We start from the raw sequence: 25,493 nt of genomic DNA, 5'->3' as shown, positions 1-25,493 counted from the left end.
CTACGGTGGTTGTGTCTTTACTCCTGCAAGTCATAATACTCCATTAAGCACCGAGGGGGTTTATGTTATTGCTAATTTTTTAAAATTTATTTTATGAATGTGTCCTTTCAGGCTGGAACCCCACTGCACCATATGGAGCAAGATGATCAGGATTCAGAGAATTTGCACCCAAAATATATGAAAAGGTGGGTGTAGGTCGTCAACAGAAAGATGATGTTTCTGGACAGATGACGGTCCCAGCACACTGACATTTTTTTATCTACCTACCTCATGCCGTCACAACCTGGCAGTATAATTTTGTGCAGGTTTGTATTCAGGTTACGATAAAAAAAGCTACTTTAGTCTTTACTTTGCTTGCAGATAACTCTATTTAAGTCAACAAGGGACACAGACAGGCAGGAGACCATTCCCCTTTCACTCAGCAGTATTTTAGTGGTGATTTATTTCTGTTCTGGGCTCCCTTTTGGAGGTCTTATCCGAGAGCTGTTGGGCAAGACCCTTTCTTTAGACAGGCTCTTGCAATTTTCCACTTTTATACATATTTCAACAGGTCACTACGACGATTGGAAGATGGCCATTTGGACAAATGGGGAGCGAACAAGTCCCGGTGCCAGCTTGACTCAAAAAGTTGGGTATGGGAATGCCTCAGGGGACTGAGAAAAAAAACATAAATCACTCTTTCACCTCTGAATCTCTAATTTAAGCTCTCCACAGCTGAAAATATCACCTTTTTTGTTGCAAAACACACTGGTAGAGACGTCTCTCTGGGCCAAAAACTGGATGTTGCAGTGGCATCCACAGGAGCAGCAGGAAAAAACTGCTGGCTCAGCAAGGCACAATCCTGCTCCCACCTTAAAAACCAGGCAAAAGCTGAAGGAGTTTTGGGGGTGTTTCGGTGGTGATTGCTACCTGTCCTCCACATATGGGGAACTCTGCGTGCTTGTTGCTTTCAATGGGATTTTCCTTGCAGGATCTCAGACGCAGATTCCTTTTCTTTTCTTCAAATTAGAGAAGATGAAACAGATTAGGACAGTGGTAGAGGTCTGATCCTTTGCCCAGGGGTGTAGCTAAATCTGCCTTTTAACCACAGGGCCACAGATGACCCCATTATAAAGAATCTGGTTTAATGTCATGGGAGTTGGGACAGACCCATCTGTGCCCATCTGTAAAAATTTATAGAAATCTCTTGGCAAGTGCAGCTACGTTAAAACCTTGATACAAACCTAAATGACCCCTCATTTCTTATGGAGCTTGCGAGTAGATCCTTAAATATCTTGGTAGAAGAAAATAAGGCTCAGTCAGTGGTTTGGGCATACCTGCAGGCTATCTTAATGAAACCATTAAAGCTTGTGTTGATAAAATTCCTAATATTTTCTCTTTTCTACCTTTTATCTTAATTTCGTGGTGCTTTTAGGAACCCAGATCTCATTGGGGAAGTTAAAATCAGCCGAGTGGGTTGGAGGAGCATCTGAGCAAGAAGGGGAGCACTGTCTCTTAAAATGCCCATCGCTAGCGGGGGCCAGGGGGGGTTCCCCCGCTCTGAAACGTGGGGGGAAGGAGAACAGGGAGAGAAACACCTTGCAGAGGGTGTTGGGGTGCGCCCCTGCCTTGCCCTTCACCCCCTCCCCAAATCCCCATCCCATGCAGCAAGCTGCATCACTGGGGCCAAAGGCTGTCCCCCTCCCTCCCCGGGCTGAAGGACCCAGGCGTCCTGCCACTGCCCGTCCCTCCTCCTCCTCCTCTTCCTCCTCCTCCTCCTCCTCCTCCTCCTTCGTCTCCTCCTCCTCCTCCTCCTCCTCCCCCTCCTGCCCGGGGCTATATAGGGATGCGCGGCCGGTGCCTCTCCCACTCGCCGGTTGCACCGGGGCCGCGTGGTTAGTTGATCTTCTCCATCCCATGGCCCTGGCCGGGACCTGACCCCCCCTCCGCCATGAAGACCATCATCGCCGCCTACTCCGGGGTGCTCCGAGGTACCGGGGTGGGGGGAGGTGGGTCCCGCTGCCGGGAGGACGCTGCATCCCGGGGGAGCAGCATCGCGCCCGGTACGAGGTGGGCTGGAATCAGCACCGAAACGCTTCAGCTTTATTTCGTATATTCCCCCTCCTTCTTCCTGCCTGCAGGAGTGGTTGTTTAAGAGGGGGAAGGAGGAGGAAGGGCAGCATGCAATGGCGGGGAGGCTGGCTGCGGCTTGCAGCCCTCCGCGCAGGTTTTGCTTTTGAGCCAGCTTGGAGGGTCAGGCTGCTTTGCTGAAGCTGCTGCAGACGGTTCTAAGTGAGTTTGCACCCTGCTGAAATGTGGCACTTGCTGAAAAATGAGCCTTCCTCCCCCTCCTTGTGATGGTAGGAAGGAAAGTGGTAGTTTTATCACCGGGGGGGGGAAGCATTGCTATTTGTTGTTGCTTTATAAGGGGGAGTTGAAAATTCAGTGCCAAAGCAAGGTTTTATGTTAGGAAGTACAGTGAAGGGTTTGCTTCTACAACCCCCCGTGCTGGTAAGTCGCTTCCTCGGCGAGAGGAGCAGGTTGGGTGCTGGTGGCTGACACCCATCATGGGCAGAGTGGCTGCAGGCGCTGAACGAAGCTGCTGCAGGCTGAAACGTGAAGGTTAAAGGTGTTGGAGAGACAACATGGGAAATCCCAAACCGCAAGCTCCCTTGCGTGCTTGTAAAAGCAGTTCCAGGGATCTCGGAGGAATAAATTCAGCAAGTCTAAATATTTGCTTGACAGAGCCTTGTACCCCTCCTGCGAGGGTGCTTGTCTGGAGAACTGTCAGGACTTGCAAATAGTGGGGGTTCTGCAGGGAAATGCACTTGGACAATAATTTACCCTGTGCCTTCTGGGCGGTCCTCGAATGATCGCTCTGTCTGCGGTGCAGAAGGCTTTCTGCCCCCGGAAAAGCTAACTGCTAATTCTTCCTGGGAGGAAGAGACCTGTGGAACGGCTTGTTGATTAAGCAAATCATTAGCAGAGCTAAGAGGACCTGAACCTGGTGAATTAACCCCTAAGCTCTTGCTTTTTTGCATGTAGAGCTGTTGGTGCTCATCTCAGAAAAATGTGGCACCTTCCCATATTAGAGATGGTAGATTCAGTTGTGAACCGATTGGGCAAAATACCTGCATATGCTTCTCATGCTCAGCTCTGGTCCTTAAAGTAACTTAGCTTGCTATGCAACTAGCAAGATGCCAAGCGATGTTTTGAGTTGAGACGGGTCATTTGAATTAACAGCATGTTAACTGTTAAATTGAGAATTAACTGCAAGCCAGGTACAGAGAATAAATCATTCAGGAGACCTATAAAATATGTAGGCCTGACCCGAGACCTCAGTGGCCACCTTGTTGGCACTGGCATGTTAATGATGGATCTAGGACACATGCATAATTCAAAATGGAGTGTGGTTTAGGGACAGCGATTGGCCTCATCTCTAGATAATCCTGCTTAGCGATGGAAAGCTGTCTTAACTCCTCAGATCAGTTTTCCTCTGAGGTACCTCACTGGGGGTCCTGCAGTGATATTTGTGCTTCCTTATTAATTTCTTCATGTGCTTCTGCCTGGGGAGATGTGAGATGTTGCCTTGGTGACTGCAGCATCCGCCAACGCATCCCCTTGCCAGTTCTGTAGCCTGCCATGGGCAATAAAATGCAGGATCAGCTCTAAAGCCTGCCTGTTCGAAGCAGAAGCCAGGTGCCTGCCAGAGGAGCTCAGACTCAGGCTGGCCTTTGGGGATGATGACGTGGGACCTGCAGATCAAAGATGGGCAGAGGTGCCGTGGTGCAACAGTTCATGCATGAGACCTCACGTGTTGCTTGACTATGTTAGATAACTTCCCCCACCACACAGGATATTTAGAACAAACCCACTGGACTTTTTTTGTACCTCCCTGACCATCTTTTCCAAGTATCTTGCCTGCGCAAAGAGCTGAGTTTTGTGGGGTGAGAATCTGAATGGCTCATACTGTCTGTTAGTCTCCAGTTGTCGTGTTTGCCTGGCATCTGGTTTTGTCCCAGTGCTTGTGAATTTGGCTGAGAGTCTGATCCTACTTAAAAACAAGCAAAAAAAAGTGCAGGCATCGGCCTCTATCCATCCCTGTGTGTATGCAGGGGACCTTTCTTGGACGCCAACCCAGTATTGCAAAAAATCAGAGCAGACCTTGGACCAATGCCTAGGGTTGCATGATGCTTTGAGACTTTGGTTGGGCAGAAGGGGTGGTTGTCTCCTCATCTTGACCTGACCCACTTTGGCCATAGGCTGTCCAGGCACTTTCCTCCTTGTGTTTGGCAGAGCAGCAAGGAGGTGCTCAACTCTCCTGAGGAAGGATGGTAGTGTGGCCAGAGCATTTAAGGGCTGTCCTTTGCTGAAGTAGCTCCTCTTACCTTGTTTCATCTTGCAGAAGCTTCTTCTCTCCTTTGTTTTGGCTGGACTGTGGCTAAAAGCTTTAGGCAATGTGGAACAAGATTGTAGAATAGTTTGGGATGAAGAATATTTCACTGAACTTTACTTTGAGTTAGTCTTATGCTGCACTTGAGGTTGGGTAAACCTAATTTCTGCTTGGGGGAGGACCTGGGGAGTCCTGTCTTTGGAGTATGGCATCACTGCTAGCTGTGTTGTGGTGTCTCCTTTTGACAAAACTGCCTGGGAGGTAGAGGTCTGGACATGCTTATGGCTAAGCCCTTCTTCTAGAGCTCTTACTACATCCCAGTGTGCCCAGAGAAGGAGTGTATGATGGTTCCCTTTCTCTTGTCTAGAGCTATTAAGTCTTGCTGACTTAAATCTAAAGTTGTTGACTGGTCTAGGACAGGTGGGTCTACCCTCGTGCTTACCTCACTTTAACCCACACACAGCTGTGACTTGAGTCTGAAGGCCAAGTTCAGTGCTGCAAGTAAATGCAGATCTACCATGAGAGAAATGTCATAACAAATTTGTCTATTTGCTATGCAGAGTCCCAGCTCCTTTCTAATGGGGCTGAAATAAATGTCGTTGTCACATGTCCCTGTTAACTATGTCACTGACCTCCAGTCGTAGGCATTCTTTACTGTAGATAATATGGGATTATTAAGTAGTCTCCTGGGGCGAACTGCTCTACAGCTGTGTACAGAGCAGGATAACTATTACCCCACACTGGTAATTCGTTATTCTCTAACAAATGATTCACTATTTAGTACCACTAACAGCAAAGCTAGAAGTGGAGAGAGCTCGTGCACTGCAGCCGGGGCATCTGAGTAAACCTAGACACAGAATAACGTGTGGTGCTCAAGGGGTTTTACAGATGTCCCATTTAATGTAGCAGCTTGCCGTGCAGACTCCTGCTCTTGGGTGGGAGGCTGCGTCTTCAAGTATCCTCGTATCGGTCTGCTTAACCTAATTCTGTTATGCCTCCAGTGTCAGCTTCTCTGCCAAATATGTAGCTCAAAATGTCTACTTGTACCTTACGCTTCGGAGGGGCCCAGCTATACTACATGCAATTTGTTTTTCATCGAAATAAGCTGTGTCATGCAGTATAATTCTTGGCCAAGAATTAATGTGGTAGTTGTCTTGAAAAGAGGGCAGATGAAGCTTGGCTTTAACAAGCTTTCAGTGTATTTTTAACTATCTGCAACACTTGTACTTCCTCTCATTTAATTTGTTTGACTGCTTTGTAATTAAGTGCTGTGGATTGGGTTTCCTGGTGTCCAGATGTGAAGTCCTGCCTACTTCTTCTCCTGGGGCCTTTGGGTTTCCTTTACTGCCTAGGTAAATCATGGTGTTTGGGCACTTTATCTGAAAAACTTATCTGGAAGTGCACAAGATACTGTCCCTAGCTGAGTCTGTGTTGCAGGTGTGAGTCAAAGGCTTGGTCAAACCCTTCGTTGTCTCTGGGATCTCCTTGGTAGCATCTCTTGTGCTTGACTGGCTGCTGGAATTAAATAAATGTACTAAGCCCATCACCAGTTGGGACACAGCTTGCTAATGTCACTGAGATTCCTTGGAAGGCTGTAGATGGCTGCTATCACTGAGCAGCAGTGAGGTCTCCTGGAGAAGTCCCTTTTTTGGCCATCTTGGCAAGTTACATCCTTGAGAGCCATACGTGGCCTATTAGTACAGACAGTATCCCGTCAGCACTCCAGGGCATGAGCTGCAGTGTCAGTTGAGGGGCTCAGGATCTCATCTGAGACCAGCAAACCTGTTGCTAAGATGTCTACTGTGTAGACATGGGTTGCTAAGGCTATGACCCCAAACAGCCAGGCTGTCTGGTTCTGGAACAGGTGCCCTGGAAAACCAGAGCAAATGGGAAACACTCCAGGGGCTGCACTGGGTGGCCAGCACATGATAAGCAATGGTCTTCAGCAGTAGAGGATGGAGGTCTGTTCTCCAGGATTCAAAATATTACCTTGGGAAAAGACTGATATAAATGGATACCACAGGCTGGGCTATACAGTATCCTTCACCTCAAAATTAATCACGGGTATGTCTAATGGGCCTTATTAAACTTGGTTATTAGGCTAATGCATTCCCTGAAAGCTAGAGAAATTGCTTTTCCTAGCTTAATTCTCCCTTGGGTTTTTAATATGTGAATGATACTTGGTGTGGGCCCCCAGGTGAGCCCTTAAAAGGAAAGGTTTTCTTGTAAAGGACTGAACCCAAGTATCAGTGTTGGGTTATTCTGCTGTGGTTGAATCCTAAAAACACATTTCTATTGACTTGTCAAAGCTCTTCTGCTCTGTGTCACCAGTAACCAGCCTGGTTCTAGAGTGTGGAGGATCTTCCCAAGAATGCCTCAAGGCTACTACAGCTGAAGGAGAAAGGAAGCAAGGCTTGCATGGAGGGTTGAATACATGAGGTGTTAAGTCTGATGTGATGAATAGCGAGCTCAGGACTGGCTGGAAATGGATGTCTTGGCACTAAACCTATAATTGTCCAGCCTGCGGTTGATGCACGGGGTCCATCTGGAGTGTGCAGGTTGTTGGTGCGAAGGTGGACTGTGCACAGGCCGGCTGACACCTCTGCCCATTCCCACAGTCCTTTCCATTGCCACTGGACTTAACTGGGAATTAAATGTTAATATTATTCAGCCTATGGTAGCTACGGGCTTTTCTGGTGTTGGGAGTCTTGATCTCTGTGAAGGATGTTTTTGCTTTCAGCAAATAATTGACCCAGGACACCATTTGTCCAAGGGCAGGTGCTCAGCTGCCTGCTCAGAGCTGTCTGCCAAACCTGTGCCTCCCCTTCCTCAACATTCTGGAGTTGAATGTTGCCACAAAAAGCTTAATGTGGTTTGAGAAACAAGTTGACAGGTTGACTTATGCTGCCCAGTACTGGTTTATTTACAGGGCTAGCAATGCCTACAATGTGTTAAAGCATGTAGAAAATGCTGAAGTACAAATTCTCATCTGGAGGGATAAACAGTTGTTCTTTTCGGGGGGAAGAGGGTAGGGATTTAGCTGATCCAAGGCTGGAGTGTTGGATTCTTCAATCCAAAGATGCTTTGCTAGTGTAACTACAGGTGCTGGGAGGATAAATTACATGGGTCTGGGATTTTTTTATGGATCACAAATCACCTCTAAGACTTCTGTCTTATTTTGAGGACATAGTGGTGTCACAGGCCATATAGCTCGCTAAAAGTTTCCTTTAGCATCTAGTTGTCCTCAGGCTCTATGAGGTGTGTCCATGTGCAATTGTCTAAACCAGGTTTTGGGACAGCTGCAGTAGCAGCTGCCTCCCGGCTGGGCCCCTCAGCAGGAATGACAGTTTTCCCTTATCCTTCGACAGGTGACTCTGTAAAAAATGGGGTGGAGATTTGGGGCATTTACCCCAGATTTGGGCACTTACTGTCAAATGTGAAGAGCTGCAGCACAATTTGAGGCTTCCTGCTTGGGTACTCCAGCATTGCAAATCAGTCCATGGTGGTGGTTTGCCTCAGCAGCATGTTGCCCTGTCTCATCTCAAACTGGAGAGTTATTTATGGTATTAAAAGTGAATTCAGCGAGTACTGTGTTATCTTGCAAAGACCTGCCTTCAGCTTGAGCTGCTGCTTCAGACTGGATTAGTGCTGTAGGTTTTGGTTTACTGGCAGTTGCAGTGACATGATCTGTACTGGATCAAAACTTGGTCTGCTTGGAGTAGTTAAGGCCCAACCCATGGCAAGGATTGTTCATTCAACATAGACTAAGCACATCCAAAGGCCTAGGCTGGGTGGGCTGGCTCTAGATTTAGGCTGCAAGGTCTGTTGTGTCTCCTTGTTGATGTCCTTTACTAGCAGAAACACTCAGGAAGGCATGTAGCTTCCAGTCCTAGGGACTGTGCTCAGGCTTAACATTAAATGACATTTAAGAGAGGGAGCAAAGAAGCTGCAAAACTAATACTATAATTCTGCAGGTGCAGCTACTGTGCGTTAATCTTCTTGCTTAGACTATCAGCAAGGGCAACAGCAGGACTGCAGAGATGCTTTGCTTATTTAAAAGATGCATTAGTGAAACCTACTTTGTAGAAACTACTAAAACTATAGGACCTTCTCTATCTAGAGAAGAGCCTCTTCCCCATCAAGCTTTCATTTGACTAAGTGTGAGGGCTCACTATGGTATCACCACTAGCACTGTCATGTCTTGCCAGCAACAGCAAGGAGTGAACCCATTCAACATAATAGCTGCTCAGCAGCATTGCATTCCTTCTAATAACAGGCTTAAATAGAAAAGGAAATATGTAAACACACCTCCTGGTTTGTTCATAGGCCAGCAGTGTGGTTTGCATTTTAGCCAGTTATTATGGTGCTTGTGAAATAGCAATGAAGAGAAGGAAAGGAAAACTCACTACTTTTTCGAGGTTGTTGAGCATATCGGCAAATGCTACACTGGGTGGTTCTTCATACAGAAACCAAGTCTTTCACTTCAGTATTTTACTTGGGTCTCTGCCCATTGCAATAGCTTAAGCTTCTAAGAGTGGCTTTCAACTCCTTCCTTCCTCATTTACTGCTTTAGAAACATTGATTGTTTTCCTTACCCTTGGAGCTGTGGATCCAACACAGGGTCATGTTGTTGAGGTGTTGCTCAACCAGCCCTTGGGCGGTGCCGTGTAAGGCTGGAGTGCAGAGTTTTCCTTGAACTCGGGTAGGAGTTGTGCAACAGGGCTGGTGAAAGGTGGATGAGCAACAGTTCAGACTGCAACCTGGCATGTGCTTGCCTGTGGTTTGACAGCTGATCTTTATCGTCATCTCATGGGTTTTGCTGTTATCAAACACCACTTCTAGGAATTGGCAGCTTGAAACTCGGACGTGTGTTAGGATGATGTGTTAATGTCCTCTGCACTTTTATGGTCAAGTGAATAGAGGTTTGCTCAGGTGGGAACTGATGTTACCCATTAATCCCCTTAAGCATCCCCAAAACAGCTGGATGCTTGCAGATGGCAACCCTTCCCCTTCCAGGATGCCTGAACTCCGTGGGAAATATAAGCCATTTAGAAGCCTTGCTCTAAAAGCAAACTGCACAAACATTGATTTAAAACCTATTTGAAAGGGAAATGGTTATCTTTGCTTAGCATGCAAATGTAACTTTATTTCTTTTCTTTTTTTCTTAGGCACAGGATCGAGCATTCTTTCTGCTCTGCAGGATTTGTTCTGGCTATCTAAATCCAAAGTAGAGAAACAACTCCAGATCATCTCTGTGCTGCAATGGGTTCTCACCTTTCTTATCATGGGTAAGTAACACCTTTTGGCCTAAAGCAAAGTTTTTTGCCTTAATTCTGGAAGAATTTTAGTGCAAAAATGTTAACTTTTACATAAGCATTAATTGCTGGATGTGCACTGCAGCAGGACAGCTCTCCTGGGGTGTGTGGATATTGTAGAACACACTTGCATAGTTTGATATTTTGGCAATAAACGACTTCCCTGGCTCTACAAAACCATAGGAGCTATGGAAAGACCTACTGATTAGCTCATGTCTGTTTACCGTACAAATAAGGCGGAAGCAATTGGAATTCTCTCACCTGACTCATTCATGGAAATGTCCACAGAAGAAATTTCGTAGAAGCAACTGATAACTGATGCAACCAATTGCAACAGGATTGCCTTCCTCTTGGCTTGGTCTCCTCCAAGAGGTACTAGAGATGGGCAAGAAATGTTAGACCAGTAAAATAGTAAAGACTGTCTCTGGGTACTTCTGTTTTGTGAAGTCTCAGGCTGCTCTGTTCCACAGTATTGTGGATAATTAAACTGGAGAAAGATGCAGATTGCAGTCAGTCAAGCAAGTCTGTGTTCCTTCTCAATCTAGCTTGTGCTAAAATGGCAATATCATTTGTGGGTGGGATCTCTGGCACCCTGGTGCTATGGCTGGCATAGAGCTGGCGTGATGTGTGGAAGACTTGTGTAGCTGTGGAAGAAACCCCCTTGGTGTGGGCCACAAAGAAATCTTAATGCTCATGAAGTCTTGCTATTGCCCTTGCCTGGTGGAGCAGCTCTCCTCCTACCTAGGGATATTAGAGAGAGAGACCTGAAGAAACCATGAAGGGGAGGTTGAGGTATTTCAAAGCAGGTAGCTTTGGAGGAAGCGTCTCAGCCCTACATAAGGAGTTTTTAGCTAAATCCGATTTGATTTGGGATTAATGACATCAGATTGAGACTAAGACTTCAGTATAGAAGGGTCAAAAGGCAAGGGGCTCTTAATGCAAGTGTAAATGCAGACCAAAACCTGGTGCAACCTTGTTTTCTTCTCTTTCTTGGACCTATACAGGTGTTGCTTGCACTTTAATCCTCATGTACATACTGTGCACAGATTGCTGGCTGATTGCTGCTCTATATTTAGCCTGGCTGGTATTTGACTGGAATACACCAAAGAAAGGTAAATATTGCAGAATAGATCCTTGGTCTTTAAGTGTCCCTGTCCTCATATTTAGACAAAGAAGCATTTCCTTATAATGGGTGACTTCCCTTCTTAGGGGGACTTGGCTGAATCACTGACCAAAAGCAGAATTCATCCCTTGGTGTAAGCAGTGACTGCAGGCTTTATTGATGTTGAGAGTAATACAAGATAACATGCACTAATACTGTGCTGTTGCTGGCTTGTAGCAACAAATTTATAAGGCTTAGGTGCTTCCTGTAGGTCAGAAAGATCTACATAAAGATTCAAGATCTTGCTGTCCTCTCCAGCTCTTGCAAGGTTCAGATTGTGGCATGAGTTTTAAGATCCCTTCCCTATGGAGTCGATGTTGCTGCAAATTAAGCAAAAGCTTTTTATTTCAGAAAACACCCTGTAGAAAGCAGCTCTGAGACCCCACTACAGTAATGGCAAGAAGTTTTGATGGCAACTCCTTTCATAGCCAGATTAGCACAACTTTCCATTGCTTCAAGACCACTGAAATCATCCAGGATCTTATTCATCTTTTGGGGAAGGAAGGTTCTGAAGTTAACATCGAGTTGTTTCTACCTTGAATTGTCCATTGCCCAACTAAAACAGAATATCAAGTCAGATCCTATTCTGAATTTGTTGTCAGGCCTTAGTTAGCTTGAAGTATCCTGAAATCCTGAGCATGGATGGTTTTACCTGATTTTAGTGAAAGATGCAGGTGTCCCATTCCCTTAGGGAATGAAATTGTTGATTTTCTCTAGAGGGATGGCAACTTACCTGGAGTCCTCTAGGCTTCTTGGTTGGCAACCATGTGGAAAGAGCTTTAAAAACATGTGTTGTTTTTTTTTCCCCCTTTCAGGTGGAAGAAGATCCCAATGGGTGAGAAACTGGGCTATATGGAGGTACTTCAGGGATTATTTTCCAATAAGAGTAAGTAACAGTTTAACTCTATGCATCGGGACTTAACTGTTTTAGACTGGCTTGTAATAACCCTCATGGAGATGGTGTTGGACCTACATTAGTCTATCCATGGCACTGAACTGTAAGCAGGACATGGCTCACTTTGCTATACTACTGCTTGGATCAGCTGTGGTTATAAAATCTGAAATGCATCATCAGTGGTGGTATCATGATTTGTAGAAGATGTGGTTTTATCACCAGACTTCTTGAGGCAATGGGTCCTGTAGCAGTAATGCTACATCTCTCCAACTTCTCTTTTGTGCCACAGGAATCTTATAAATCTAGCTCAGTTTTGGTCTGTGTTCCAGTTATGCTATAGGGCAGCAGTGTAATGGGTAAAAATATCTGGGAACCCTGTGCACCAAAAGCCTTACCCCTTCACAGGGAGCGGTGAAATCAGCCCCGAAGTCTAGCTGCTTTGGGGAAGGGGGTTTCCAGCAGTGGGAATTGCTCCAATTCTCTATCTTGTAACTTGCTCACCTTCTGCTTGTGTTTTCCCTGCTAGTTTAGACTTGCTGCAGACAGAGGACAGGGCTGCCAGTCTGCTCTGGGGACTGCAGAATTAGCTGGAGGACTTGGAAGGGAGCAGGGGCCAAATTCAGCTAGGAGGGAACTCGATCCTTTCTGGAAAGACACATAGCTGAAAGGACTATTATGTAAGGCTGTTGGCAAGTTTTATTCAGTCTGAGCAAAAGGGAGGGACCTTGCCATGGCTTTTGATGAACTGCCCTGCCCTAAGATAGCCCGGCCTCAGAAGGCAGTAGGGAATCCAATTCCAGTAGGAAGCCAAGGTGACATAGACTGGATTCCTCCTTTGCAAAGTCACTTGAACTCTCAGGGTGCCTGAATGTGCTGCTAGTGAACACTCTTACCACATTCCTGCTCCTGTCAACAGGTAATTCCTGGTGAATGTAGGTGTATGTGGGGAAAATGCAATGCAACTGCAGAGGATGCAAGTGGCTGGGCAACCCAGGTCCCATGGTTAATGGAGAACAGAGCATGTTCTAGTGTTGAAGGGTCTCACGTGGGTTGTCTTCTACTACAAAGTCCTCAATACTGCATCAAGCCCAGTCTTCCTGATACTGCTGAAGGTTAAAATAGGCTAGTTTCTCCTGGGGATTTGATTCAAGAGGGTCACCATGGCTGGTCCCCTTGTTTCACCTCTCCTCTGAAGGTCTCTGTCTTCACGGAAACATTCTCTGCACCAGCCATGCAGTCAGATCCACTGTAGATACTAGAAGTTTGTCAAACAGTTGGGTGGTTTGAGTAGGTTTAGATATGAGGTCAGGTAGATAAACCGAACTTCTGCTGTTTTAGGTAAATACTTGCTAGTTCACACAGTCCGTTTGCAAGAACCCCTTATGCTGCAATTCCTTTGTCACGAAGCGGGTAGAGTTGTGCAAGGTTTGCAGAGAGCGCTGGTAAATGGTATGCAAAGGGCAGCACACGGGGTTTGACAGCTGTGGGATAACTCCTGCGCCTGCTATGGAGAAACAGCCAGCTGCTGCACGTTTGTTAAAGCCTGCTACAGGGATCATGGGGCTGTGAGGTGCTTGTCTGCAATTTTGGGATTGAACTCTTACAGGATGAAGCATGAATATAATCTCTTTTAAGGAGTGGTACCAAGCACCAAAACAGCTTGGGTTTGAACTTGCTAAGAGCATGGGATCTCCTTGGATAAGCTATTTACTTGTCTTCAGTCAAGAGGGAGATTGGTCTGGGAGGAGCGCTTGTTTAAATCTTCTGCCTGCAAAATTCCCCTTGACTGGATCCTGAACTGCCTGTGTAACAGCTCAGCAGAGCTTGGTTTGTCACCTGGCTTGTGATTTGGGGTAGTCGTCTGCTGCACCTCATCCTGTGCCGTGTGTCCACTGAGCGCTGCAAGGGTGGATCACACCAGTGACAATCTCACTGGTGGCACCTGTGATGCTAAACTCGTTTTTTACAAACTGCCCACAGAGCTGTGCTAGCTGCATGCACAGCAGCATAGGTACCTGGCTCAGATCTTACTCCTATTCCAGGCAATAAACAGGAAGCAGTTTTGCAGATGGTTTTCCCCAAACCCTAAGGCCACCTCCCCAGGATTAGGGAGCCAGCTCCCAGTGGGTGACAGCTGTAGCACTAAAGGCTTTGGAGGGGAGGCCTTTCAGTGTGCTGTCCTCAGCGGCTGCAGGTTTGAAGACCAGGTTCCCTTGTACCAAGCTGGGGTGAGCTGAATCTTGAGGACGCAGGCTGGATCTGGGCAGGCTGAAACACCGCCAGCATCGAGCTCTGACAAAGCTGTGTGTTAGAACTTGTGGCTAGATCTGCTGCATCCCTCCACAGCTCTACCTGCTGGCATCAGGCTTGCTTTATTGGAGTGACTGCATGAGAAACAGGCTCTGCTCTGATATTTGATGATTAGGCTTGGTCTCTAGCTGAGTCAGCAGTGCCTCCCGACCTGAAACATCAGTAGGACTATTGTACCTGTACCTGGAGATACCAAGTCATGTTTTGTAATACCAGGTGGATTTGGGAACCAGCCTGGATCTGACTCTATTCCTCAGCATGAGCAGAGGCTGCTCACATTCACTGGGGCTTCGTGCAGCTGCTCTGACAGTAATAAGCTATTTTAGGGCACTAGAAGCTTAAGTTAGCTTAAAGCATTATTTGCAAGGCCAGCCACTAAGCAGCAGACTAAGCGGTGCATGAAGCAGCTGAGGAAGCTTCCAGTGAGCTAAATCCTGGTGCTGAACTGCCAGGTAAGGTGTGAGCATGGTGCTATGTGCCTGGCTGGGCTCAGCCCCACTGCTGGGGGGGCAGGCAGGGTCCCAGCAGCCTCCTGAGCACATCCTGCTGATCTGAGGATGTCGTGTGGGGAGTCCCACAATTTAAAGATCTTCATTAGGTAAAGAAGCCATCAGCTGAGCTCCTGAGCGCAGCTACTGCTTATCTCCAGAGGCAAGAGCACTTCAGATAGCAATGACTGTAGACCTTTGCTTTGCCTTTGTCAAGCAGTGAGCATGTCAGATGAGATGGAGAGTCAGCAGCCCGCCTGTTGCAAGACAGTGACTTTTTTTTTTTGCAGAGTTTGACTTGCAGTCTGGGGCTTGGCTGGCTTCCTGGCAAAGCTTCTCCTTAGTTGTTGTTGTAGATGACTTACAGAATGGAATTGGAGGCTTTTGCTTCCTGTGCTTAGTGGTAATACTGAGAGCCTAGAGGGGTGCTCAGGTCCTGGCCTTCATTGCTGGGAAGGTGAGATAATTTCTTCCGTAGCATCCCTGGGTGTGATGCAGCTCACTGCAATTGTTGGGTTGTTTTGCAAGCTTATAGGCTCGCTGCTGCTGCTTGGATCCTGCAGGACGAGCTCTAACTTTCTGCTTTCCGCATGCTTCTGTGGTCACCGTGCTGCTCAGCTTGCAGGTAGGCTGAGCACCCCCCTGCACCACTCATTTTCATCCTGCTCTCTGCTGGCTCCTGCTGCTGAGCAGCAGTGTCTCTGCAGTCCTCTTTCTCCACACTTGAATGTGCTACTTACTCGTCCTGTTCCTATAAATTGGCAATACTGTTCTTCGGGCATATCTGGCATTCAAATATTAACACTAGTTTTTACTGTAATTGCATTGCTTTATGGCTTCTGTAGGCAGGCTTAGATCTGTTTAAAGAAATCTGTTACTACTAGAGCAGATGGACAGACCTTTGCTCCCACCGAAACAGGTTTGGTCTCGGAGAGCAGCTGGGAATAGGTGTGTTAGTGCAGCGGGGTGAAGGTCCAGCTCCAGTGCCAGCACTGTAATAACCCACCTGCGATGCAGCAAGGACGTGCCGCCTCCGCCTCATCGCGGGAGCACCGAGGCTTCCAGGAGCTGAGGGTTCCGGGACTGGAGAAGACTTTGAAGCAAAAGGAAAAACCTGTCAGAGGCTCAGGACAGAGTTGCAAAAGTGTTGTCAAATGGCAGCTACAGCGATTCCTTAGGCCAGGCTGATAAGGGGGTCGCTGCCCAGCAGCTCCGTGTTTGCTCGTCAAGGGGAAAGGTGCAAGAAGACTGGTAGTGAGTGATCAGCCACCTAAGGAAAGCTTCAGTCTTGCTTGAGACTAGGAATGAAGTGATTACAGCACTTCAAAAATGCCTGCTTCTAGACTGAGAGCCATGGCAGCCCTGCCTTTGGTGTTGGCGGCTCAGACCCTGCTCTGAGGTCATGCATTAGCAGACCTAAGATAAGATCTAAGTCTTTGGGTGCCTTAGTTGGACTTGGGTGGAGGAAGACAAGTTCAGCTTCTGGGGACCCATCTGTTGTGGGACAGCCTGTGGAGGGCAGTGGCATCCTGCGTGGGACAAACTGATGGGGAAAAGCACGTGTATGAATGCCAGGCTGACTCTGACCCGTAAATCATCGCGTCTCCGGTGTTGCTCAGAAATTGCCCTTTTTCCTTGCCATGGGTGGGATGTGCAGGTTCCCTGCACACCCCTTGCCTTGTTCCTGCACTACTTGTGGTGTGGGTGAGCACGGTGGGTGTCACCAAGCAGGGAAAGTGTAACCCTCTGGCTCCATAACAGGAGGTCTTGGGAAGCAAGCACAGAGGGATAAGGCTGGGGTTTGTGCGAGGTATGCGAGCAACTGGCTCCACTGGGAACTGGGTGCCCTTGCACGTGGTGGAGGGGCTGGAGCAGGGTGCTTGCCATGGCTGGCAGCAGGAGAACAGCATGTCTTATGTATGGGAGCAGATATGTGGCTTTGCCAAGCTCAGCTCACAAATGCCTTGTGCTCCAGCATGACAAGGACAAACCCTCTGTGTCAGCCAGCTACCTTTTAAAGCAGCTGTGCTTGGTGCAGGTGAAGTGAGTGGTGTCCCTCAGGGGTCTGTATTGGGACCAATACTATTTAATATCTTCATCAAGGACATAGTGGGATCAAGGGCACCCTCAGCAAGCTTGCAGATGACTCCAAGCTGAGTGGTGCAGTTGACATGCCTGAGGGATGGGATGCCATCCAGAGGGACCTGGACAAGCTCAAGGAATGGGCCCAGGTGAACCTCATGAGGTTCAGCAAGGCCAAGGGCAGGGTCTTGCACCTGGGTTGGGGCAACCCCCAGTACCAGCACAGGCTGGGGGTGAAGGAATGGAGAGCAGCCCCATGGAGAAGGACTTGGGGGTCCTGGTGAGTGAAAAGTTGGACAGGAGCCGGCAATGTGCGCTCGCAGCCCAGAAGCCACCCATGTCCTGGGCTGCCCCCAAAGCCGCGTGGCCAGCAGGGCGAGGGAGGGGGTTCTGCCCCTCTGCCCCGCTCTGGGGAGACCCCCCTGCAGTGCTGCGTCCAGCTCTGGAGCCCTCGGCACAGGAGAGACATGGACCTGCTGGAGCGAGGCCAGAGGAGGCCCCAGCAACGCTCCGAGGGCTGGAACAGCTCTGCTGGGAGGACAGGCTGGGAGAGCTGGGGGGGGGCTCAGCCTGGAGCAGAGAAGGCTCCGGGGAGACCTTCCTGCAGCTGCTGGGGCTGATAAGAAAGATGGGGACAGACTTTTTAGCAGGGCCTGTAGCGATAGGACAAGAGGTAATGGTTTTAAACTGAAAGAGGGCAGATTTAGGCTAGATCTAAGGAAGAAATTTTTGACAGTGAGGGTGGTGGAAACCCTGTCCCAGGTTGCCCAGAGAGGTGGTGGATGCCCCATCCCTGGCAACATCCCAGGTCAGGCTGGACGGGGCTCTGAGCAACCTGCTCGAGTTGGGGATGTCCCTGCTCATGGCAGGGGGTTGGACTACATGGCCTTGAAAGGTCCCTTCCATCTCAAACTATTCTGTAAGAGGCTTGGAGCCTGGAAATCCCTACCCTGCTCTGACAAGAGTTCTAAGGAGAAGTGTCTGCCACCAGTTCAACCAAGCCACACGTGTCTGTAGCCACCAAGCCGTCAGTCTCCTACAACTAAGCAAGAGCTGAGAGATGAATGGGTTGCTTTTCCATATTATTGCTTTTTTTCCTCTCCAGTCTTTCCTGGAGAGTGGTTTACAGTCTAGTCTGGGAGCCCTGTTGGCCCTTACTGGTTTATAGGAACAGCCCTCCCACCCTGGGAAGTGAAAGTGAAGTTGTCTACTAAGTGGGCAAGCAGGGAAAGAGGAGAAAGGATGACTTGATGTGACACAGGCTGTAGGGCTTTACAGAACTGCTGCAATCACAACCATCCGCGCACGCTTCCTGGAACTCTACATGGCCTCAAAGCTAGAGGAAAGTGTGGAGGGGGATAGTCAACTTGCTTAACCCGCTGCAGTATCATGCCTGTGTCGCATCCGCTGTCTTAAATTACACAAGTGCCGTAGCCTCATCTAGGGACAGCGGTGGGAGTACGGGGAGGAGGGAATCACATTTCTGGGCACTCAATTTCAGGGTGTCGCAATGGTACTTCGGCTCCCTGTAGTGTGATTCAACAGAACAGACTTGCTTACTGCCAAAGTGCTTCTTGGCCAAGACAGCAGGGTACGTAATGCTGATGTGACGTCTTGGAAATCTGTGGTTTTTCCTATAGGAGCTGACACAGAGTGACCTTTGCCTGTACAATTTGAGGGATACAGTTGTTTAGCAGCTCATGCTGAAGGTGCCACTGGGGAATTATAGGTCCTGCCCCAGTCTGAGAGGTGCCGGGGTGTTGTAGTCATCAAAAAGTGGCATCATTGCAGCCTGAAAAAAAAATGATATTTGATCCCTGCTTCTGCAGGGTGATGCAGCAGTCCTGCTGTGTGCGTACTCGGACCACTTGCATACTGCCAGGGAAGGATGCTCTGGTGTATGGGATGCTGCTGCTACTTAAAGCATCAAAAACCCCTCTGGCAGTAGTGGTACCAGGGCATGGGTTGTGCTGTGCATGGCTAAGACAGCTTTGGAGTGTCTATGCTGTGCAAACAGATGAGTAAGTGGTTAGGAATATTGCACAACCCCAAACCAATATAATTACTGCTCCTGGAGCATGTCCTGCAGAAATCGGAGCACTGCTGTGGATGGCTTGAGGTGTCTTGTTGGCCCTTTGGCACTTAGGCCAGAGCAAAAACCTCTTGAAAGGAGGAATAGTTTCCAGCGGTAAGTCACCCTTCCACACGTTTTCCCTCTTGGAGGGTGGCCAGCTGGCATATTAAGTGGTTGGGTCTTTTTTTCAGGTATTAAGCAAACCTGCTTCTGCTATGGGACACCGATTTCTTTTCTTAATTCTCTTTCCCCCTCAATACTGGGATGTGAGCCACTAATGTGGTGAGAGGGCCTGGAAGGAGGCGTAGCTGTGGCTACAGGGCCATGAAGAACTTGGTTGGTTTGGGCAAGAGGCGTGTAAGAGTACCTTTGGGAGGAGTAGTGAAACAAAGGGCACAGGCTACTGCAACCCAACCCCTAGTCCTGCTTGGCTGGCAGTCGTCTCGTGTCTTAAGACCAGCCTGTTTATTCTGCTCCCTCTGCTTGGCGAACTGAATTCTAAGTGGCTGCTCTTACCACAGCCTCTGAAATCCAGGATGGCCCATGCCTCCAGCCCTTAGGCTGTTCCCCCTGGTGGGAAGAGACACAAAAGTTGGGGACTTTAACTTTTTTCCCTCAATGTTTTCTTATTGCCTGAAAATATCTGTCTTCATGTGAGCTCTCCTTTTATTTCCTAGCTGGTTAAAACCCACAATCTGCTGACCACCAGGAACTACATTTTTGGGTACCATCCACATGGCATCATGGGCCTGGGTGCCTTTTGCAACTTCAGCACAGAGGCCACGGGTGTCAGCCAGAAATTCCCTGGGATCCGGCCATACCTCGCTACCCTGGCTGGGAACTTCAGGATGCCCATTTTGAGGGACTACTTAATGTCTGGCGGTAAGTGTAAGAGCACTTAGTTCCTCCTACTCGTGCCCGTGACTCTGAGCTGTCTTCCCCTCTTTCAAGTGAAAAGCTGTGGCAGAGGCTCACGTAACCACTTCTCTCTTGTAGCGTCACAAAAACATCGCTTTCACACAGTTGACAAGAAGCTGTGAATAAATGTGACTAGCTTGGGCTGTGGGGACATTAACCCACGGATAGTCTTGTCCAAAGGCATAGTAAAGATACCTGGCATCTGTAGTTGTGGGTGTGGAAGATGGAGACGTGGGAGGAAGCTGTCCTAGTTATCATTAGGAGGTACTGGTAGATGAAGAAGTTGCGCTGACTGAAAATATAAGGTATTCATTAGCCTTTGAGATGTGAATACCATGGCTAGGTCTGCTCCTGGGCTCACTACATGAGCTGTCATGCATCTAGGTGTTATGGTGGTGGTAGATGCCCTCTTTACCCAACCACACTTCTAGGTGCCTGGCAGGAGTAAAGAATCTGGGGTATTGCATAGCTTCAGCTATTCAGAAGAGCTCTTTCCTTGAAAATATTCCTATAGGTGAGTCACAGGGATTAGGCAGTGATAGGAGTTTGCTGAATGACTTTAATAGGTCTGTTCTAATGAATTCCAGTGTTTTAATGAGGGAGGGCTTGTAGGTTATGACAGGGTGGAGGAAGCAGTGTTGACAGCCCCAAGAAACTGTTCTTGCAATGGCCTGAGCTTCCTTTTCAGAGTGAGGATGCCTGTTGGTTAGGTAGAGATGAGGGTGTAATGATTAAAGACAATGACTTGAACAATCCAGTACCTTGTTTTCTGTTCCTGGGACAGATTCAACAATAAATTACTTAAAAACAGGTATCTTAACATAGTATTTTGGCTGAATCTCAATTCATGGCTGGAGAGAGGACAGGAGTAGCTGTACCCGGCTCTGACTTGTGAGGTTTGGCTGTTGCCAAGATTACTGCCTTAATTTGGTGAGGTAGAGGAAAACAAACTGGATCTGGTGCAGAAAAGGTGTTTGTCCCTGCCTAGGAAGGGCAGTATTTCAAGCTGGTTTCTATCTTGCTGCACCAGGTGGAATTTGCTGTGTCAAGTCTATAATTCCTACAATTTGGGGAGTGCCTGAAAAGTTGGGATCTGCTATCCAGTCTATGATGTCTGTAAACTTAGTTCACATGTTGCTTAAGTTTCCATGTAATGTCAGCCTTTCTATAGTTAAAAAAGTGTTAAATCTGCTCAAGATGCCTGGTAGACAAAGCTTGTGGCCAGGCAGACCTGCCTCCCTCTTTTTTCTGGATAGAAGGTGGGAGTAGACATTAACAACATGACTGCTGACAGGGCTGGCTTGGCTCTCACTGAGCATTACAGTTAAATTGGGGAAATTCTGCTTCCTCTGTATGTAGGATTTAAGTAAGACTATAGGTGTGAACTCTTGGATAAAGTTAACTTTCTGAAAGCCATAATTTGTCTTCACTTTCCTGTGCTGGAACTTAAGGGTGTCAGTACATAGACTTTAGCTATCAGCACTCCTAAGTGATGTTCCCTGGATCCTTTGTTTTGTGGATGAACCACTTCAAGCAAAATCCTGGCAAAAAAAAAAACAAAACCACAATACACATACTTAGCGGGTTTACAACCAACTGTTGCATATTGCAAACTTTTTTATAGCTTTCTAGGTATTAGACTTATAGCAGGAATCATTTAAGGCATGACGAGATGGCCAGAAAATCCTATACACTGTGTAAATGTGCTAAAGAGCACAATTCAGCGATTGCCACGTGTCTGCCTCTCTTGCTGCATTTCCTGGAGGAAGGATTTCAATGCTCAGCACTGTGAGCAGGCGTAATCTCCTTCTCCTAATAAGTGTGAAATGGCTGAACATAAATCTGTGCCACCCGGTTAGCTGGGGCTGTGTAGTCAGTGAGCCTTGGTGTGAAGAGTGGGAGAAGTACGGAGGCTTCTGTCTGTCCTACAGAGAAGCAAGCACAGCCTGAGTCTTTCAAAGGAAACATGGTCAGACATGTAGCTGTGCTGAAAGAAATGAGTCTTTCATCTTCAAATCCAGCTGATCTCTCAAATGAGGCCTGTTCCCTTATGGTCTGGAGCTAGGATCAGGTGGTGACCTTCATGCCCAGATACACATGAAGGCTTGCAGACTTGCCCTGTATAATCTTATGGGACCCATTCATCATTTAGTTCTTGGTTTAAGTGATGACTATCATGAGATGTGCAGAATCAGCTTCTAAAATTAAATTGTGTAATACTGCCTTTCCTAGTGCAATGACCTTAAGTATTCAACACGGCTCAGACATGTGTAGATGGGAATGTAAAGGATGGCATCTCACTTCTCTGTGGCTTCTCCTGGTCAAAAATGTGAGGCATCAGCAATCTCTTATAATAACTGCCGGATAAAAGCATGAGTGTCAAGAGTAGAGACTCAAACTTCTTAGCATTTTAGAGCAATAGAGTAGAAATTAAAAGGTCCCTCTTTCATTGGACTGAATGGTAAGATCCCTGGAGTGGGGCCTTATGCTTTAGGACAGGGATAGCTTTGTAAAGCTGGAGTGCTGTGACTGGTAGTACAGTCCTGTCCCTCCAGTGTGGGTTAGAGGGAAAGACCTTCCCAGACACTCATCTCAGATCATGGACTTACCTAAGCACTCTGTCCCATACATTACTTCCTTCCCAGGAAAGCAAAGGATTGCACTCTCACGATGCAAGAGCTTGAGATGTTAGTTCAGAAAAAAATTTTTTAAACTACCATAACAGATCTTCCTCTGGAAGGCTTACCAATTCTTTTTGTATGGCTAAACCTTCCTCCTAAAGGACAACCTGTTCCACTACTTAGTTTTGCTGAGGAACTGGTGAAATTCAGACTCTCATGCATCAAAATAACACAATTGCTTTGCTTCCCCTGCTAAGGATAAACCAGCTCCTACTGCAACCTTTACTTGGAAGGAGGATGTCTTAAACAATTGCCTCTGGCATTGCTAAGAGTAGAAGAAAATCCTTGCTGAAGTCTTTCTGAGAGCTGGTGCTGTCCAGATCTATGAACTACTTGTTTAGTTGAGGAACAGGTTGTATATTTACACAACCCTCTGGCCACAGGGAAGTTGGACAACTCAACTTGCAATCAAGGCATGAACTTTTTGCTACAAGTGTCTTCAGGATCATCCAGGCTATTCTTAATCTTGCAGCTTGACCCTCGTGTCTGTCTCTTGGATATGCAGGTATATGTCCTGTGAACCGTGACAGCATAGACTACATCTTGTCCAAGAACGGTAGTGGCAATGCCATCATCATTGTGGTCGGAGGGGCAGCGGAGTCCCTGAACTGCACCCCAGGGAAGAACTCAGTGACGCTGAAAAACCGGAAAGGATTTGTGAAACTGGCTCTACGGCATGGGTAAGAGGCAACCTCAATGCTAGAGCAGTACTGCTAGCATATGAAAAGTGCTCTCATCCCCTGAAGCAGCTGATGTCTTCTAAAATCATAGAATGGTTTGGGTTGGAAGGGACCTTTTAAAAAGTCACCTAGTCCAACCCCCCCGGCAATGAGCAGGGACATCTTCTATCAGGTTGCTCAGCCTTGTCCAACCTGACCTCAGATGTTTCTGGGGATGGGATCTTGGATGGATTCTCCTTTCTGCAGTCCTGCTGTGTTGTGTGGATATATACTCAGAGTATCAGACACATGAGCTTGTCCTCTGTCTTCTGTCCCTGAGCATGGGACAGGGGTAAGAAGCTGCTTAAGACAGCAGGAAGCTTCCAGGGCAAGGAGATGCAAGTGTCAGTAACCTGCATGTGGCATTGCTGATGCAGCCCCTGCCATCTCCAGGGATCCCATGTGTCTGAAATGGGATGTCCATCAAAAATCAGAGATGAGAATATAGGGAAGCATATTCAGTGCCTGACTGCGTAGTGTTTCATGAGCCCATTGCCAGTACAATCCTCTTCTTGCATGTCTTAAAAGTATATCTACTATATGATGTCAAGTCTGGCTGACTTACATCAGTACCTTGTGCTTTGAACAAAGCTCTGGCCAGTAAAATCTACATATGTGCAGCCTGAAAGAGTACATGGCAGTGAGTGTGGTGCTGTAGTATTGACTGAAGACCAGGGGTATGAGGTCCTAACATCTTTCCATCTTTCTAGTGCGGACTTAGTTCCTGTCTACTCCTTTGGGGAGAATGAAGTGTACAAGCAGGTGATCTTTGAGGAGGGTTCCTGGGGAAGATGGGTTCAGAAGAAGTTTCAGAAGCACATTGGCTTTGCTCCATGCATCTTTCATGGCCGTGGACTCTTCTCCTCCAACACCTGGGGATTGTTACCTTACTCCAAGCCCATCACTACTGTTGGTAAGGTCTTGATATAAACATGCTATGTGCTTCTCTAGGTAGTAGCATACTTGAGTCTATGCCATACCCCTACTCTAGCTTGGTCTTGGAGTCTTAACTAGAAAAACTGTTTTCCCTTCTATATAAAACTTTCCAGCACAGCTGAGAATGAGCTAGAAGAGTTTCCAGAGGCTACAAGCTTTCTATCATGCTCTACTACCAGACAGTTTTCCAAGTGAGCTCTTTTTCGGGCGGGGAAAAAAATGCTGTAGCTGTTAACTTATCTGGTCTTGGATGGCAAAATTCAGAAGCAGCCTGCACCAGCCCTCCCTGACCGCCCCCCGCCCCGGGACTGGCAGTGTGATGCTGTCTGATGGCTAAATCCTAAAGCCAACCCTAAAATTTGCCTTTGAGTCTTCCAACCCAAAGCAGCAAGGCTTTGAGGGAGGGGGGAAAAGTGTTGCTTTTATTTGTGGAGGGTGTGTGTAGGGGAATACACAAGAACTTCAGCTTTTAGTCTTGATTCCTGTTAATTGAGGAGGGATTTATCTCTCTGCTGTAAACAGAAGCAAGTGGGACTTCCCAGACACCTTGCACAGTAGAGGCTCTGCACTGCTGGCATTTGTGTAGCTAAAATGGATCTGGGTATCACTACAGATGTGATGAAGGTCCTGGTGATGGGACAATTGTGCTTCAGAGCCTAGCAAAACTGGGAGGAATTGGGCAAACCTCTGCTATAACGGCAAGCTGTGCTATGCCAGGGTGGATGTGCTGAATTACCATAGCTGTGGCCATAGAAGGTAAACCTCCAGGCTGTACAGGAGCACTTAACCTAACATGTGGATCTTTCTCTCTCTCTTTATCAGTTGGGGAGCCCATCACCATCCCCAAAATCAATAACCCATCCCAGAGGGAAGTGGATTTCTACCACAGCATATATGTGGACTCCCTGATCAAACTCTTTGACAAGTATAAGAGCAAATTTGGCCTGCCAGAGACTGAGGTCTTGGAAGTCAACTGAAGGGACTGGCTCAGCAGCACCTCCTCAGAATCAACACATTTTCTCCAGGAGTCCAAGCTGTCATCATGTACTTGAAAGCATGTGTGGGCGTATGTGTCTTTCAAAGAAAGTGTTTAAAGTATTGCTAGACCACTTTTTTTTTAAAAAAAAGGCTTTACTTTGGATAAATCCCATTACAAACCTTTCTCTGTCCAAAAAAAGCACAACTCCCCATTGCTGTGAGGATTTGGATGGGGGAAGCGATTGCCTCTGTAATCTGCTATATAATGCTGTTGGATTGCCAGTAATGGATTAGAAGCACTCCTACAGCTACTGTACCCACTAGCACAAGCTATTTTGGGAGAGTAGGATCCATCTGGTTTTCAGTCAAAAAAGCAGGAGGTTGACTGGACCGGGATGGCAGTATTACAGGCGTGTTGCACAAAGGCCATGTTGAGACATGCTTACATAGCACAAGGCCATTTCTGCTTGGGAAAAGCCCGTTCTGAAAGCACATGCAGGTTGCCAAATCCCCTGGTGTGGCACCTACTGTGTGCAGTGCAGGAAACCAAAGGATATGAGTCT

At 47.4% G+C, this 25,493-nt stretch overlaps 1 protein-coding gene across 1 annotated transcript; it reads left to right on the top strand.

Annotated features, from left to right (window-relative positions):
- Positions 1-1,930: 1,930 nt before the first annotated feature.
- Positions 1,931-24,929, top strand: DGAT2 (diacylglycerol O-acyltransferase 2; the record flags this gene model as incomplete). Its single annotated transcript, XM_082014386.1, has 8 exons — positions 1,931-1,970; positions 9,541-9,660; positions 10,692-10,799; positions 11,665-11,735; positions 19,376-19,580; positions 22,803-22,977; positions 23,727-23,929; positions 24,775-24,929. 8 exons carry the CDS (start codon positions 1,931-1,933, stop codon positions 24,927-24,929), a joined length of 1,077 nt encoding a protein of 358 aa, XP_081870512.1.
- Positions 24,930-25,493: the final 564 nt, after the last annotated feature.

This window comes from Phaethon aethereus (assembly GCF_964289735.1).
Source record: "Phaethon aethereus genome assembly, chromosome: 1".
In the NCBI taxonomy this organism is placed as follows: domain Eukaryota; kingdom Metazoa; phylum Chordata; class Aves; order Phaethontiformes; family Phaethontidae; genus Phaethon; species Phaethon aethereus.
Note: the sequence above shows the minus strand (reverse complement) of the source record. Positions and strands in the feature narration are given on the sequence as shown.